At 33.1% G+C, this 15572-nt stretch overlaps 2 protein-coding genes and 2 non-coding genes across 4 annotated transcripts in view; 3 read left to right on the forward strand and 1 right to left on the reverse strand.

Moving 5' to 3' along the window:
• Positions 1-4641: 4641 nt before the first annotated feature.
• On the forward strand, positions 4642-8773 carry LOC123691439. Its single transcript, XM_045635826.1, has 6 exons — positions 4642-4701; positions 5412-5560; positions 5917-6102; positions 6994-7167; positions 8009-8266; positions 8579-8773. The coding sequence occupies exons 1-6, from the start codon at positions 4677-4679 to the stop codon at positions 8726-8728; spliced, it is 942 nt and encodes a 313-aa protein (XP_045491782.1). The 5' UTR covers positions 4642-4676; the 3' UTR covers positions 8729-8773.
• Positions 8774-9454: 681 nt separating this feature from the next.
• Trnag-gcc lies at positions 9455-9525 on the forward strand. Its single transcript has one exon. It is a non-coding gene; the product is annotated as a tRNA-Gly (tRNA).
• A 3008-nt stretch (positions 9526-12533) lies between these two features.
• Trnag-gcc lies at positions 12534-12604 on the reverse strand. Its single transcript has one exon. It is a non-coding gene; the product is annotated as a tRNA-Gly (tRNA).
• Positions 12605-14993: 2389 nt separating this feature from the next.
• LOC123691227 overlaps positions 14994-15572 on the forward strand; it is a 329138-nt gene continuing 328559 nt past the window's right edge. Inside the window, exon 1 of the mRNA XM_045635524.1 lies at positions 14994-15279. Coding sequence (XP_045491480.1) covers positions 15242-15279 — 38 coding nt within the window. The 5' untranslated portion in view covers positions 14994-15241. The remainder of the gene's footprint in view (positions 15280-15572) is intronic.

Consider the following 15572-nt stretch of genomic DNA (forward strand, 5'->3'; position numbering starts at 1 on the left):
CATTGACACCGGAATTCGGCGCCCGTCGAAAGCTGTGGTCGAAAGTATATTATATATTTTTGACATTGATTAATTTCCCAATATAGGCTTAAATTGAACCACTAAATATGGTTATTAATTGTTTCTGATACATGTATAATTATATAGGCCTACCTAAGTTTAGGCTTAAAAATTAGAAAGACAATTTTCTTGAAAAACTGGCCGATGTATTAACGTAGAAACTAGAGATTGAGTTCGAAAACCTATTGAATCTGGCAGTGTTGACGGTTGATCGCAGTTGATCGTCTACTTGTGTGCAAAAAATAATCTCTGAAATGTGACATGCTACAATCAAAATCCCAAAAATGCACTCGGATTTAATACCAACTATAATATTATAATATCACGCTAAGATCAATAGAAGCAGAGTAATGCGGGTTAAACCGCTGGGCACAGCTAGTTGAAAATAAGTTAATTCAATCATCATAACATTACCGAATATATTATCGAAATCATTTTTCCGGCCCTTACTTATTTCTATTGATTAAATCCTGAACATCATTAATTTTATTGCTTAAAACAAAATATTAAAATGTATTATTATATATTGGAATTTTTTAGCTAAAACGTAGGTACAAAATTTAATTACCTACTTACATTTTTTCATATTTTAGAATTATAATTATTTACTAATGATTGCTACAACAATTCGAAAGCTTAGCACGCAATACCTAATCTTTAACAAAATATGACCCGAGAATATTAGAGTTCAAGTTTAAGACCTAGGTCTCATAAAGTTATATTACTGGATTACAGCGCTGTATTATGGTAATTTCATGATAAGTATTGGTAGATTAAATATTAAAGAAAGGAAAATAATGAAACGTAAGTATAAAATTAATCAGAAAAATATCCTAATTCGATGAACAAACTGTTGTCATTGAAAATATGAATTACCATAACTAAACAAATATTGTACCTGTAAAGCTTGCATTTATTTGTTTTTTTTTGCCTGAACGCACTAATCTCAGGAATTACTGGTCCGATTTTAAAAATTCTTTCAGTGTTAGATAGACCACTTATAGAGGAAGGCTTATAGGCTATATAATATCAGCCAACAATAGCGGAGCAATGCGGGTAAAACCGCGGGGCACAACTAGTACAATATATAAAACTAATTAAGTACGTTTATCGCTCTTACGAAAAATTGCCTATAAGTATATAAGTATGTATCAGTAATTTATACAGTTACCTATGCTTTTACACGATTATTTTAAAAATTATATATTCAAGGCTAGATTATAATAACTAGAAACTACTTATAATTTATTTTTGTTTAATTATTACAAGTTAAAAAAGATCCCAATCATTCTAATGCTATAATTTGTTTATATAATCAAAAGAAAAATAATTAAATACGTCCAGTCAACACCTAAAGAAAATATTTCCTATAAACAACTATGACGTATAGAAAAAGGAAATAAAACCGCCAATTCATTGGGGGTTGATTGCGAATCCGTGGCCTTGTGTGGTGTTGTACCAACGTTGCTATGGTGATACCTTCCTGTGACCTGAAGTTTTATTGTGGTAAAGCTATGTGCTTTATAAATACACTCTTATAGTAAAATCTATACTTATGTTATAAATCTGAAGAGTTTGTTTGTTTGTTTAAACGCGCTAATCTCAAGAACTACTGGTCTGATTTGAAATATTCTTTCGGTGTTAGATAGCCTATTCATCGAGGAAGGCTAGGCATATCATCGCGCTAAGACCAACAGGAGCGGAGCCACGCGGGTGAAACCGCGGAGTGCAGCTACTAATAATTGTAATTTTTTTTTTTGTAATAAATTTCTCTAAGACTTATAAAACTACTGCCTTTCAGAGAGGTGATCACTGAACATCAGAGCTGAAACTGCGTTGCTGCATTTTTGAATCTAAGTATATATTTTCCTTTGTTGGTGGTTGTAATAACTTATTTATATTATGTGGGTATTTCAAATCTACCCCCTTCTCCTTTTCAAGCGACAGGCCCACATATAAGGAGGCCAAATGTAACACAGGAAGGTTCCAAGTACCTACATAATATTATGACTATTCCTAACATAACCGAAATTTATTTTACCAGTTAGGCTGAAAATTCAATTCGTCATGCTCGTACACAAAGCTATTTCCAATCATTTTCCAATATAATTTTTACGAACTTACACAATTTCCTTCCCTATATCGTATCCTTAAAATCATTATCTGTTATTCCAAAAACGTCATTACGTGTGACTTCATGTAATTACCAATTGACACACCTTCACAAACTAAACAAATGTGTGGTAATATTACATTTAATTTACACCTACGATAGCGTTAAGGCTGTATTAAACAGATGCTCCGGCTGGTTCGCTGCGGATTAATTTTCGATTATTTTAGGAAAGTCAAAACTGTACATTGAATTTTTAAAATACTAGGGGGCGTGATCTATCATCGATACCGAAGCCAAAAATATAGTTTTTAGAATTTTTGTCTCTCTGTCCGTATATGTATGTCTGGGCTAAACTCAAAGCATGGATTTAGTTCAAATTGGTACAGAAATAGCTTAAGACCTGAGAAAGGATAGGTTTTATTCTGGAAATACTACGCGAATGGGAACTATGCGGGTTCTTCTTTGACTACGCGAGCGAAGCTGCTGGCGAAAATCTAGTGATGATTTAAAGTACTTCTCATTCTGTGGCTAATATGAATATTTTACGATTATTTTTCCGACCCAAATATCGACCAATAGAATTGCACCATTCGACGTCACGTGGTACAACCTACATGGTATTATACTGATATTTTTTTGAAAATTTTCTCTGGTCGTTGTCATCAAACTGACAGGTTTAATTCAATTGTGAAATTATTGGCCGACATTTGGGACGGAAAAATAATCTCCCGAATACCACACGAGCTTCAAAATTATCTGGCATTTCCCTCAAGGTTCCCTGCAAACAAATAAAGTCATCAAGTTTTTCAGGAAAAATCACTCGCGCTTCGCGCTCGTGATTTTTTAGCCTTGACTAAAAACTTGACTCCTTCATTTGTTTGCAACGAACCTATCGGAAAATACCCGATAATTTTGAAGCTCTTGTGGTATTATAAGTGAGTATTTTAGATATTCCTTTGGAGAATCAAATTGGAATGACTTTATCGACTGAGATTTTTTTCACTGAACAAATATTATGTATATTTCGACAGGCTAAACAATTTGCTTTCTCAAAGATGCATTAATTTTTTAGTGATTGATAAACTCTATGGAATGTGCTTATTATAACCTCTATCGAATGAAAGTAATTTTATTTTATCACTGCTCTTAAGGCTTCTTCAAATAATAGTTTATAGGTACATTCGTGTTTTTTTTCCATTTTATATTAAAAAGTAAAATAATATGCTACGTTTAACAACGCCTTTATGACAATATGAAGTGCTAATATCTCACAATACGATTACATCGTTTAGTGTACCAGTTTTCAATTGGCTGTTGTATTATATTTAAGGATTTATATTTATTATTACAATAATAAAACTATTCCATAAATATAAAATATATTGTTGAAAACGTGTGTGTGTTTGTCTTGGGTGTATTAAATGTTGTTAACTGCATTTAATGTGGTGTAAGAAAAGTAAATTATTGTGCAAAATGTCAAGTGGTGTTATGTTTTAAAAATAATATGAACTGAGATGTTCTGCGGCTTTGCTTGGATAGCTCTACGTAGAGACTAGAGTACCTTGCTAAGTAAAATGCAGATATTCTGATGATAGTAAGTTTGATAATTATATATATGATATAAACCTACGTTAGGTATATGCATAATATGTTATAATTACTATAATATGATATTAAAATAAAGACTTAATAGAACATTAGAATAAGTGATAGCTAATAACCTGAAAACGTTATATTTATTTTACACATACTTACTTATTACTTACTCATTTTGAAGAATTATAGTTGTTTATTTCTTCATTTATATTCTGTTAGAAATTGATATCAATGAGATATTGATATAGACTCATTATCGGTGACCCGACCAATTGATGCTGTCCTACTATAATTAAGAAGGACTTTTATTATATAGGAAGGTACATATATGCCTAATTTTTTGAACGGGAATCTCCCTATTGACTATTGTCCTTAGAAGCTTTTGTTGCTCAAAAACACAGCAGTGACACACATATATTTAATCCATACTAATATTATAAATGCGAAAGTAACTCTGTCTGTCTGTCTGTTCTATCACGCCTAAACTACTGATCCAATTCCATGAAATTTGGTATGGAGATATTTTGATACCCGAGAAAGGACATAGGCTACTTTTTATCCCGGGAAAATGACGCAATCCCGGAAATCCCACGGGAACGGGAACGGGGGGTTTATATCATATATATAATTATAGCGGGTTTTTCTTTGACTGCGCGGGCGAAGCCGCGGGCGGAAACCTAGTTCAATATACGTATCACCATTACTCTGGGAACGTGTAGGGTTTCCGTCCCCCCAAAACTACGCATGTATTCCGTAGTTTTAAATAATGTTATCATTTCAATTACCTTGAACAGTTAACCGCAGATGAATAACTTGACGACCCATTATGTTCATTCGTTCGTGGCCCATTGTAATATTGCTTATATATTCAGGTTCTGTGCATACCCTTGTCACATGGTTTGGCGATATGGGGAACTCGACATCGGCTCAAGGTAAGAAAAACCGTTTAAAAGTGGTATTTGTAACGTTCCTCCTCATTGATGAGTTGTGGGGCGGAGTTAAAGAGCGAATTTTCGTTTTTAAAGTTATTGTGTTAATTTTAATCTGTTTATATACTGATAGAAATGTAGGTATTTGTGGATATTAAAATAATGGGATTTTGTATTAATTCTAAAATAAGGGAATACTTAAAATAATTCAATTATGTATCTACTAAAGATTCTTATACATAATTGAAATCATATTTATAAAATCAGGGAATCCTTGTAATTTTCAGATATAATTATTTCAACACTTGATATAAAATTGTTTGCTATACGCCGCGGCCGTGTTCACTTGAAACAATAACTCGTAAATTTACAAAAACAATACACCTAAACAGGTTAGAAGCGTGATTAATTTATTACTGTTTAGAAGATGTGTTTCATAGCTAGTGCCAAATTACGTACCTATTACATAACGTAGATACCTATATTCTCCAAAACTAGACGATTTTCCGGCTTCTGGGTAAATGTGCGATAAAAATTATTTCATAATCTAAGCTTTACAAACAGAAAGATCCCAATCCGATACCACGAGTCTCAAGGGCTGAAAATCTTTATCCGCGAAAGTAACAAAATGTCAGTACTCAGTAACTTAAAAGTTGAAACTATCGATCTAACTAAACTTTATCAATAGGGAATAAGAGCTATTTTATTAACAGAAAATGAGCCTGCGCCGGCGCCAGGCCCAGCCAAGACCCATGAGAGCTTGGGCAAGTTCTACGCGGCAGAGATCGAAGAACTGCGCCAGAAACCATGCTGCAGGAACTTCTTGAAGATACTCTTCGTGATATTGGGCCTTATTACTATTGTAAGAAATTTAAAGTCATAGCTTTTCATATATTTTAATTTTTTAGCAATTATGATTTTCTGTAAAAAAAATAAGTTTGTGTAGATAGGGACATATTTTGTAAAACTGAACGTGAAGATTGTTAGGATATCTGTGGACTATGGGGTGAATATGTATTTCACTTCCTGGTCTTTTGCCGATTTTATTTAAGGTCAGCTAAAATGTTGTGCACTAACCTACATATTCTGCTACAACATACATTGCCATTGGTTGCAATGAAAGACTTACCTTTATTCATTCATTTTTACTTGTTCTACAAGGTTAATTAGTTAGTTAATTCAAAGGCTTATTACCTGACCATCTTTAATTGTTTTCAGATACAATCAATAGTAGTGATAGCAGTGACTATAGCATCCGCGATTGCCTCTAAGATCTTCAGCAAGGAACAGTCAGGTCGGCTGGTGGCGATGATCATCCTGGCTGTTACAGCAGCCATCACTATTTCCATGGTCATCTATGCTATTATAGCGGTGTTTAAGAATAAGAAGAAGCCCTTGCATGCGGTAAGAGTTAATTGATTTGTGAATAAGTTTTTAAAGAAGGTCGTAAGAAGATAGGACAAAAAGATTCTTGTTGTTGGTAGGTAGTTGATTGTTGTTCTAAGCACTTTAAAACTAGTAACAGCAATAATTTGTATTATAAGTAAAATAGGTAGTAAATACATAAGAAAAATTACTACATATTCCTTTAAGAATCCTTCAATGCTTTTCATGTTCTACTATTTCTTCAGACTTCAGTTCAGCTATCAGTTCATCAGAAAATTACGAGTACTCGAAAAATCGGTAAAATGTAAATCTTATCGCCACTCGACTTTCCCCTTATTTACATGTTAACATGAAATCTGTGTCCAACAAAGAAAACCAAGGTCATTAACACGTTACCTTGAGGTCTGTGAAGTCAAACGAACTTGCTTTTATTGGCATATCACGCGACGAAAGGCTACCTGGCTAATTGTTGAATTTCAAATGGAAAAACTGTCTAGATTTTATTATTGAGGTACTAATTCCGGCGTTCGACATTGACGTCGACGACGCCTTTATTTTGTGGTTGTAGCTATTGTTCAATAGTGATAATACAGGCTAACTAGTTCAATAAATAAATGATTTTCATGCTGTTTTCCTTTACACATGATCGATAGATGGTTCAAAACTTTTCAATTATGACGGGGCTTTTGTGATAGAGAAATGAGAAAGAGTTACTAAATTCAATTAAGTAGTTTTAGTTTTGTAATGTTGTTTAGATAATCATATTTAATCTCTATCAAATAAAAAAGAACTACAATATTAAGTACCTACTTATAATAACTTAAATAGTTGAAATGTAATACTGGTTGCCCCCACAACACTATGATTTTTTTCACATCTCGTTACTTAACAATCACATTATCTTCACAGACAGCGGCCGTAATGCTCATAATGTCGATAATACAAGCTGTGATCCTGGGTGTGTGTGTCCGTGTTTCGCCAGAGGACGAGATACTGCTCAATCGGTCGCTGGTGGAGTCCTTCCGCCTAGCCAGGGAGGATAACCCTCGGCATGTGAAGATCTGGGCCACTATGCAAAGCGATGTAGGTTTTGTGCTGTTTTCATAATGGATACTAATGACTTGTAGGGTTTTATTAAACTACTAGCTTCCGCCCGCGACTCCGTCCGCGCGGAAAAATTAAGAAAAATTAAGATTTTTTTTTCTGCGTATTTTTTCGGGATAAAAAGTATCCTATTTTATGCCCAGGATGATAAGGTATAATTATACCAAGTTTCATCGAAATCGAACCGTTAGTTTTCACGTGATGCCTGAACATACAGACAGACAGACAGACAGACAGACAGACAAAAATTTTTTTAATCACATATTTGGGTTTGGTATCGATCCAGTAACACTCCCTGCTATTTATTTTTTCAATATTTTCAATGTACAGAATTGACCCTTCTATAGATTTATTATATGTATAGATAGAAGATGGTGAACTCTAGGATGTTTGTATAAGAGAAATTTAGGGTTTTATTGAATGATAATCTAAGATTCTGGTATAAAAGAAAAACTGTTTGAGTAAACTTTGCTTTTGTAGAGCTATTGATAAATGCGATTTAAAAATAAGTGGTTAAATTATTTTCAATCAATATCTTTCATTATTTACACAATAATATTATATACTTTAAGATTATTCTTTAATACAAAACTTTTGAAGTGAGTAGGAAATCAAGCAGTTTTCCTGTAAAGAGCTAAACTTAAATATGCTATCTATAGAAGTTAGCGTTTTTTGCGGCACTTTATTTCACTTGACATGAAATACAATTACCTACTTACATTTTTTGAATTACCCTGCAGAATTTAAGCCACAGTTTACTAACCTAATTTCCAGCTAGGCCATATTATTTATACCTACCTATTTATTTTTTCCATTGTAGCTTAATTGTTGCGGCGTGTACAGTGCAGATGACTACCGAATTCGGAACATTCCCAGTTACTTCGCACCAGATATCCCCATCTCGTGTTGCCCAGGGTACGACCCGAAGAGATCAGAGCTGGTGCAAGAGCGAGAGAGGGAGAGCTGTAAAGCGAGACGGGAATATTATGAGGCGGGGTGTAAGAGCCCTATGATGGAAATGTTCAAGTTTGGATGTACTATGGTTTTGGTGAACGCTAGTTTATTGATTTTGAGCAAGGTTAGTCATTCAGAAATAATAATACTTTACTTAATTTAGATTGTAGGTATTGTGGTATAATTGGGGCAACGTGTATTTAATGAACGCATATCTTTAGAAATTTAGTTGTAAAGTTTGTTTTATATGGAATTATCACCATAATATAGTGTGGTGTAACTGTTCTATCAATTGTATAATAATTCTAGGAATACAATTTTATCGAATGGTTATAATTATACCTACATATTATTGTTTTAAAAATAGATATATGTAGGTATAAACCTATGTTATAAATGTAGATCCTTAAATGCAAACATTTAACTTTTGTTTCAGCTTCTCTTGGCCTTGGTTGCACTTTTATTACTGAGACAGAAGCCTAAAGAAGAACAACAGCTTACAGTTGTTACAGCACCGACACCCATGCCACGGGCCTCCCTAAGCCAAGGGAAGACGAAATCAATCAGTACTTCCAACGCTTTATAAAAATTATTCTGAAAAAAATAAAACACCAAACTTCTTTACCAAAAAGTTCAAACGGAAAACGCTAGATGGCGCTAAAATAAATTGGCAGCTAAGTTATCTTATTACATACAAGATGGCGCTAAAACAAAATATTATTTCATTAAACTAAACACAGATGGCGCGGAAAACAAAATAATATTTTACTAAACTGAACACATGGCGCGGAAAACAAAATATTATTTTACTAAACTGAACACAGATGGCGCTCATTTAAATGCGCTAACCACAAATTTCATAACGTTTTTACATAAAAAAATAGATGGCGTTGAAATCAATTGTTATGAATGTTGAAGAATTTGTACAAAAAGAATAATTTAAAAATAATAACTCCAAGGATCTCAACACGGACAATAATAATTAATAAGGACTAACGACTTATTATTATGTTATATTTTATTTATTGAAGCATGTTAAAGTAGGAAATATTAGTAATAAGTTATGAAGTAAACGACATTGAGACTAAAATGAAGTTTTATTTATTTCCTATCGGTCAATTCAATGAAAATTAATATTAATAATTACCTAATATAAAAATATATTAGTTATGAACAGCAGACCAGTGTGCCCTACACTTCGTTTTTTGCTTTTCCCTATAAAACTCAACAATATTATTTTATTAGATAAAGTTTTTAGGTAAAACTTAAGGTTAAAATATTTATAAATTAAAATTTTATAAAGTTCCTTGTAGCATCGGTGGTTCAGTGGTAGAATGCTCGCCTGCCACGCGGGCGGCCCGGGTTCGATTCCCGGCCGATGCAATAGTCTTTTTTGATTAATTTAATATTTTTTTATTCAAACTTAAGCACATACTTAGTAATAAGAAAATATGGTTTATTTTAATTAATCATAAAAAAATAAAACGCTTCATTAAAAATTCAATCATGGATATGTAATAAAATATAATTAAAATTAATTATTATCACATCTTTTAATTAAATAAACCAATTCAAGCAGAAAATGAGTACACCTAATGTGTAGCCATTATGTTCACCACAATCGGTTATTTCTGTTTATATATTATTTTTATTTACTGGAACAAGGTGAATGCTGGTACGTAAAAATCTGTATTTAAAAACATTGATACCTACACATTTTTGAAGTGAAACTTCTTTATCGGGGTTGGAAAAAAAATTAGTGTAACATTTTTTCGTTACGCGTGACATGTTTCCGTTACGCGCCATCCTTTTCTTATCCCTGCCACGCGTGATTCGACGTATTTCTGTAAAGTTGCATAAGTAATTTATGAAAAATAAGGTCAAAAATAAGTTTCACTTATGACGTGTGTACACTCACGCACACAGTTTTTTTAATAAAATAAGTAAGTATACATATAGCCACACATAATAATATTATAATACTATGTTATAGCTTAGTTTAAAAAATGTAAATGTCCATTGTCCATAGGCCAGGTAAAACTGCTCAACATTTTTTTCTAATTCTAATAGACGAGAGAAAATAAAACTGCAGAACCGTTTTTCTTATAGTCAGAACTTTAATAGAATTGTCAAAATGCACTCGGAAAAAATGTTACTCCATACACCCATAAAAGATCACCATCCACTATTTCTTAAGGATATTCAAACACCTGTTATTGCAGTACCTCCAGACTACTGCCTCCATAATCTAAACACAAGCGACTGCAAGGGAACTCCTACACCAGTATTTTACTACTACAAGCCAGGCTCCAGATGCGAGCTAGGCATTTGGAGAGGATGTCCCACTTATAACAAATTCGATGATGAATACCTCTGTTCTCATAACTGCGTGTTTAAATTCATTCAAGCCACGACAGAAGATAATTTGATTGATACTACAGGTAATTTGAGCTATGTTAGAGAGAACAAATAAAGAAACCAACCCTGTGATCCCATATTTGTAAACAAAGACAATGTGAGACCAAATAAAATTGCGTAAGAGTATTTTTATTGATCTCTCTAATTCGATATTGATTAACGATAATTTAGAAACAGACGAAGAGAAAGTTCATCGAGACGAATAATTATTGTGACAGTAACTTACAAAACTAAAACACTTTTATTTAAATATTTCCAGCCTTATTGTAGATATTATTTTATCTATGTTCTGATTCCTTAAACACTCAAAAATATAACATGTCTGTACGTTCCCTAACTCTAAATAAATACCATTACGTTTCAGACCAATGTTCCAAAACAATAACTGAAAACAAATGCAAGGACAATAAACAGAATATAGCCTACACTTACAAGAATGAAGACCAGGATTGTACTCCAATCGTATGGGGTGACTGCAAATACCCAAACATATTCAAAGAGAAACAAGCTTGTATAGACGCCTGCGTTACTAATTGGCGAGATGACATGAACAAACTTGATGAAGCAGAAGTCAAGGAAATAGACAAATTACTAGTTGATTATCTTTCTAATAATGTCACAGAAACCACAAAGAATAAACGTTTGAAATTGACGGAAGAATTGCCTGTGACGACGTTAACAACTCCAATGATACCTTCGAATACTACTGAAGTAGTGAATGTTACTGAAGTAGTAACTGTGACTGAAGTAGCTTCGACAACAGCTATTCATACAACAGAAGAGAGTGTAACTGATGTTATTACAAGTACTAGAGGACCTAAAGGGCCGGCTCGAGAAGTTGAATTGCCGTAATAGAAAAAAGCGTTGTTTGATGAATACGTTTCTTTTCTTTTATATTATGTCCTTTTATTATTAGTGATATGTGTGATATATAATTATACAGCCATTGACAACTGAAATGGTAAACATGAGGATGAGAAATTTTGCAAATTACTGATTTTAAACTAAACTAATAGTTTATAAAGTTGGTTTAAATATTTTTTACAGACTAAGGGTTGCTTGTTGAATACTATATACGTCGAATTGCACATACAGACCTAAGATACAGACCTACTTTTTCTTTCTCTATTATTTTTTCTGTGTCAACATACAAAGCGAGGGCGGTAAACGTTACCCAATCATCGATTTAGTAGGATTAGACTATTAAAAATGTCTCCATTGATTTATTAGCAATACCAGTCCCATATCTGTAATATATACTTATGTCCGATCGCAGTATTATGCTGTCAATTATATTGAATATCAAAACTGTTATCTGTTCGTGGATCTTATCATCATTGACAGTTGTATACGATTTAATATTGCTCCAGATTCTCTGGTACATGAAATATCCTGACTTTCTCTTATTTTATGGGTTTTATTGATCGTTTTTTAGCTTTTTATATCTGCTACAATATTGGGTGCCATCATATTTTTATGGTTTTGGGTATAAGGAGGAAATATAACTGGCAAATTAATTGTATTTTTATTCGCTTGGGTTCATAGGTATTCTTCCATCTCGCTATAATATTATGTGTTATAATAATAAATGTTTTTCCTTACCATTATGTCGTGATTCGATGGAAAAGATGTATTCACATACTGGTTCATAGTTTTCTTAACGGTAAGTACGTACTATGTTCAAACAGTGTGGTGATAGGAAAGCGTGACCGGCCTGTATGCTCTGCTGGCTGTGCGTATGTAAACATTATGTATAATAATTATATTTATATTATGCATTAGCTAATTATTTCAAAATAAATAAAATGTGTAACTACTGTTGTGCAAAATCCAGATTCTTCGTTGATAAAATTGTTAAGAAAAAAAATGAATTGAAGTGTATTTGTGGATTTTAATTAAGAATAGTAAAAATATGTCCTTACAATCATAATATTATGATAAAGTGGAAATAAAATATAATAAATAAAATAAGCTGCATCGGCCGGGAATCGAACCCGGGCCGCCCGCGTGGCAGGCGAGCATTCTACCACTGAACCACCGATGCTACAGACAGTTTTCTAAAATAGAAGTACAATTTTTACACACCTTATTATTTAGGAGTTTGGTTCAATTATGTGTATTGTTATTAGTCCGTTCGCGTTAAGAAAATAGTGAATCAGTGCAACTACAGGATGAGGGTGTATTCACAGTGGAGAAAAAGTACAAACATTTTTTTAAACATTAAATTATTATTAATGGAAAAAAATGTCTTAAAATTACTTAAATCACTATTCAGTATCGCTAGATTCTTCAGTTACATTTATTATGAAAGAATTTTTACCGCATGCACTTGCTGTTTTTATGACTATGCATTCCACAGTTGCATTTAAATCACACAATTTAATGATTATATAAGTATTTTAATGATTTTTGAGATTTCACCTGATAAAATATTGATTTCGTGTTACCTACAGCTGAAGATTTGTTATCTTAAACATTTTACTACTAAGTATAAGAACTTTATCTATCTGCTCAATTGTTTTTATGTTCACCCCATGATTCATCATCATCATCATCATCATCAGCCCATATACGTTCCCACTGCTGGGACACGGGCCTCCTATGAGGGTACAGGCCATAATCCACCACGCTGGCCAAGTGCGGGTTGGCGGATGACACATGTCGTCGAACTTTTTTAATTCTTCGACATGTCGGTTTCCTCACGATGTTTTCCTTCACCGTTCGAGCAGTGGTGATGTTACAACATGCGCAGATAAATTGAAAAATCAATTTATTTCCTGCGCGCTCGCCTGGTCTCGAACCACGGATTTATCGATTCGAAGTCCGAGGTCTCACCACTGAGCACCCCATGATTAATGAACATTTATTATTTGCTTGAAAATGTTGATATCTATTAATAGAGAATGCATGGAAAAGCTCTTGGCAGTTATTGAAGATAGTGTAGCGTAGCTAAACGCAACTCAACCTTAGAAAAAAATATTTTACGTATTTCAAAACAAACCGCCTAGTATTCGTCGTGTTCTAGAAACGATATTTAATATTTATCACTTGTGTACACAATTATTAATTATTTTAATATATCCCGGGCAATATCCCGCCCCTCGCGCCCGCTCCCCGCACGCGTCTGTGCGCGCGAGCATTCGAACTGCGCAAAGAGCGACCCGTGAATTCATCGCGGTAAGGCGCGCGGATTCCCGCGACTGCTCGAGAAGTCGCTGGAATGCTTGAGAAGTCGCGGGTCTCCGCTACTCCGCGCTTCGCCGCGCTGCGCTGCGCTTCGCCGCTCTTTTGGTGTGAGTTGACCCTAATTGTAGAGGCTCTATTTACGATTAGTCCTTAGAGTATACATTAGATTAGTCTCAATTAATGTACATACTTTTAACAAATTTTATTGTTTACAAGATGCCGTAGTCCAGGCATTTTCAAAATTTTAGAATTATATTTTTAGGATTTTCCGGATAACGGAAACAAATAAAAATGAAATGTCCTAGAAGAAAAACGAATGCAATTTTTTATAATTTCACTATGACAATTAAAAGGAGTTTTACAATTACTATGAAACTATAGCCTTCCTCGATAAATGGTCTATCTAACACCGAAAGAATTTTTCAAATCGGACCAGTAGTTCCGAATATTAGCGCGTTTAAACAAAAAAACAAACTCTTCAGCGTTATAATATTAGTATATACATATAGTACTTCTCTTCTGGCCCAGTTGGTTAAAAAATGCATTGTAAGGAAAAAATCCTCTTTTGTTGGTTCAAGTGTGAACTAAGGAATTTGGTTGTTGTGAGTGCATTCACCTTACTGCATTGTGAATAGAAAAAAATGGCTTTGACAAAAGAATTTTATCATCATTTTTTTTTCTAGACCAGTATCTGTTTGCTAAATACGGACACAGATAATATAATTCTATAGTAGTATACTACTGACTACTGAGGTAAATGCTCGAAGCCTCTTTAGGTGTACCAATTTCCAACCAAGATTGTTCAGAATTAGAAATTGAAATGCCGTTTTTCCGGCTATCTAAAGTTAAAAATTCATTTATGCGTCAAGGTTTTTTCAATAGAATTCCTCAAAGTAATAAATATGTGAATAATGCTAAATTTAAACCTTATTTAAAAATGTACTAGTTCATAAGCCATATAGTAATTTGCGTAAATATAAAAGTGATTAAGCATCCACATATTACACGACATAGTAAAATTAGCTAGGTAGGTACCTATTGCTATTTTTTTGAGAGCCTAAACAATTGAGAGGCAATATAAGACATTTACCAAATACTCCTAAAAAGGATTTCTTTATTACATGTGCATTGTGCGTATAGTTTTACACGTCGCTGATAACAACGCTCAACTAATCCATCGATCAGTTGGCCAACTGGTTGCGAAACTCAGATCTCAATGCCAAACGCTCAGTTGCGTAGAAGCGCTGATAAGGGCTGCTTGTATACACGATTGTATAAAACATCGATTTTATACGATTAAATCAATCGATAGTTTAATAATAAATACGATTCTAGCTTTAATCAATCGGTAGTTTAATGTCAATGGAAAGTGTCTTATAGATATTAATTACGTAGTAGAGTTGATGTAGAGTTTGAGGTAGTTATAGTGATATTTATAATTTTGTGTGTATAAGTGTTGTGTTGTGTTTTGTTTGTCAATTAGAAGGTGGATAAAATGTTTGGAGTTTTCATGAAACGGTGGAAGCCGAAAAGGTTTGTACTTATTTTTAATTTATTTTTTTATATTTATTAATTTTTTACAAATCGATTGATTGTTTTATACAGATTAATTATTTGATTGATTGATTGTTTTATAAATCGTGATGATAAAGGTGATTTCATATACCAATAATAAATATACACAAGTAAACTATCCTAAAATTAAAAGTCAAAAAGTCGCAGAAAAATATCAGCAAAAATTAAAATATTATTAAAATAACTTCTTCTTCTTCTGAAACGGATGTGCATTAGCAGCCTTAATAATGGGTTAAAATATTATTAGTTAC

Source organism: Colias croceus, chromosome 4 (assembly GCF_905220415.1).
Source record: "Colias croceus chromosome 4, ilColCroc2.1".
Classification (NCBI taxonomy): Eukaryota; Metazoa; Arthropoda; class Insecta; order Lepidoptera; family Pieridae; genus Colias; species Colias croceus.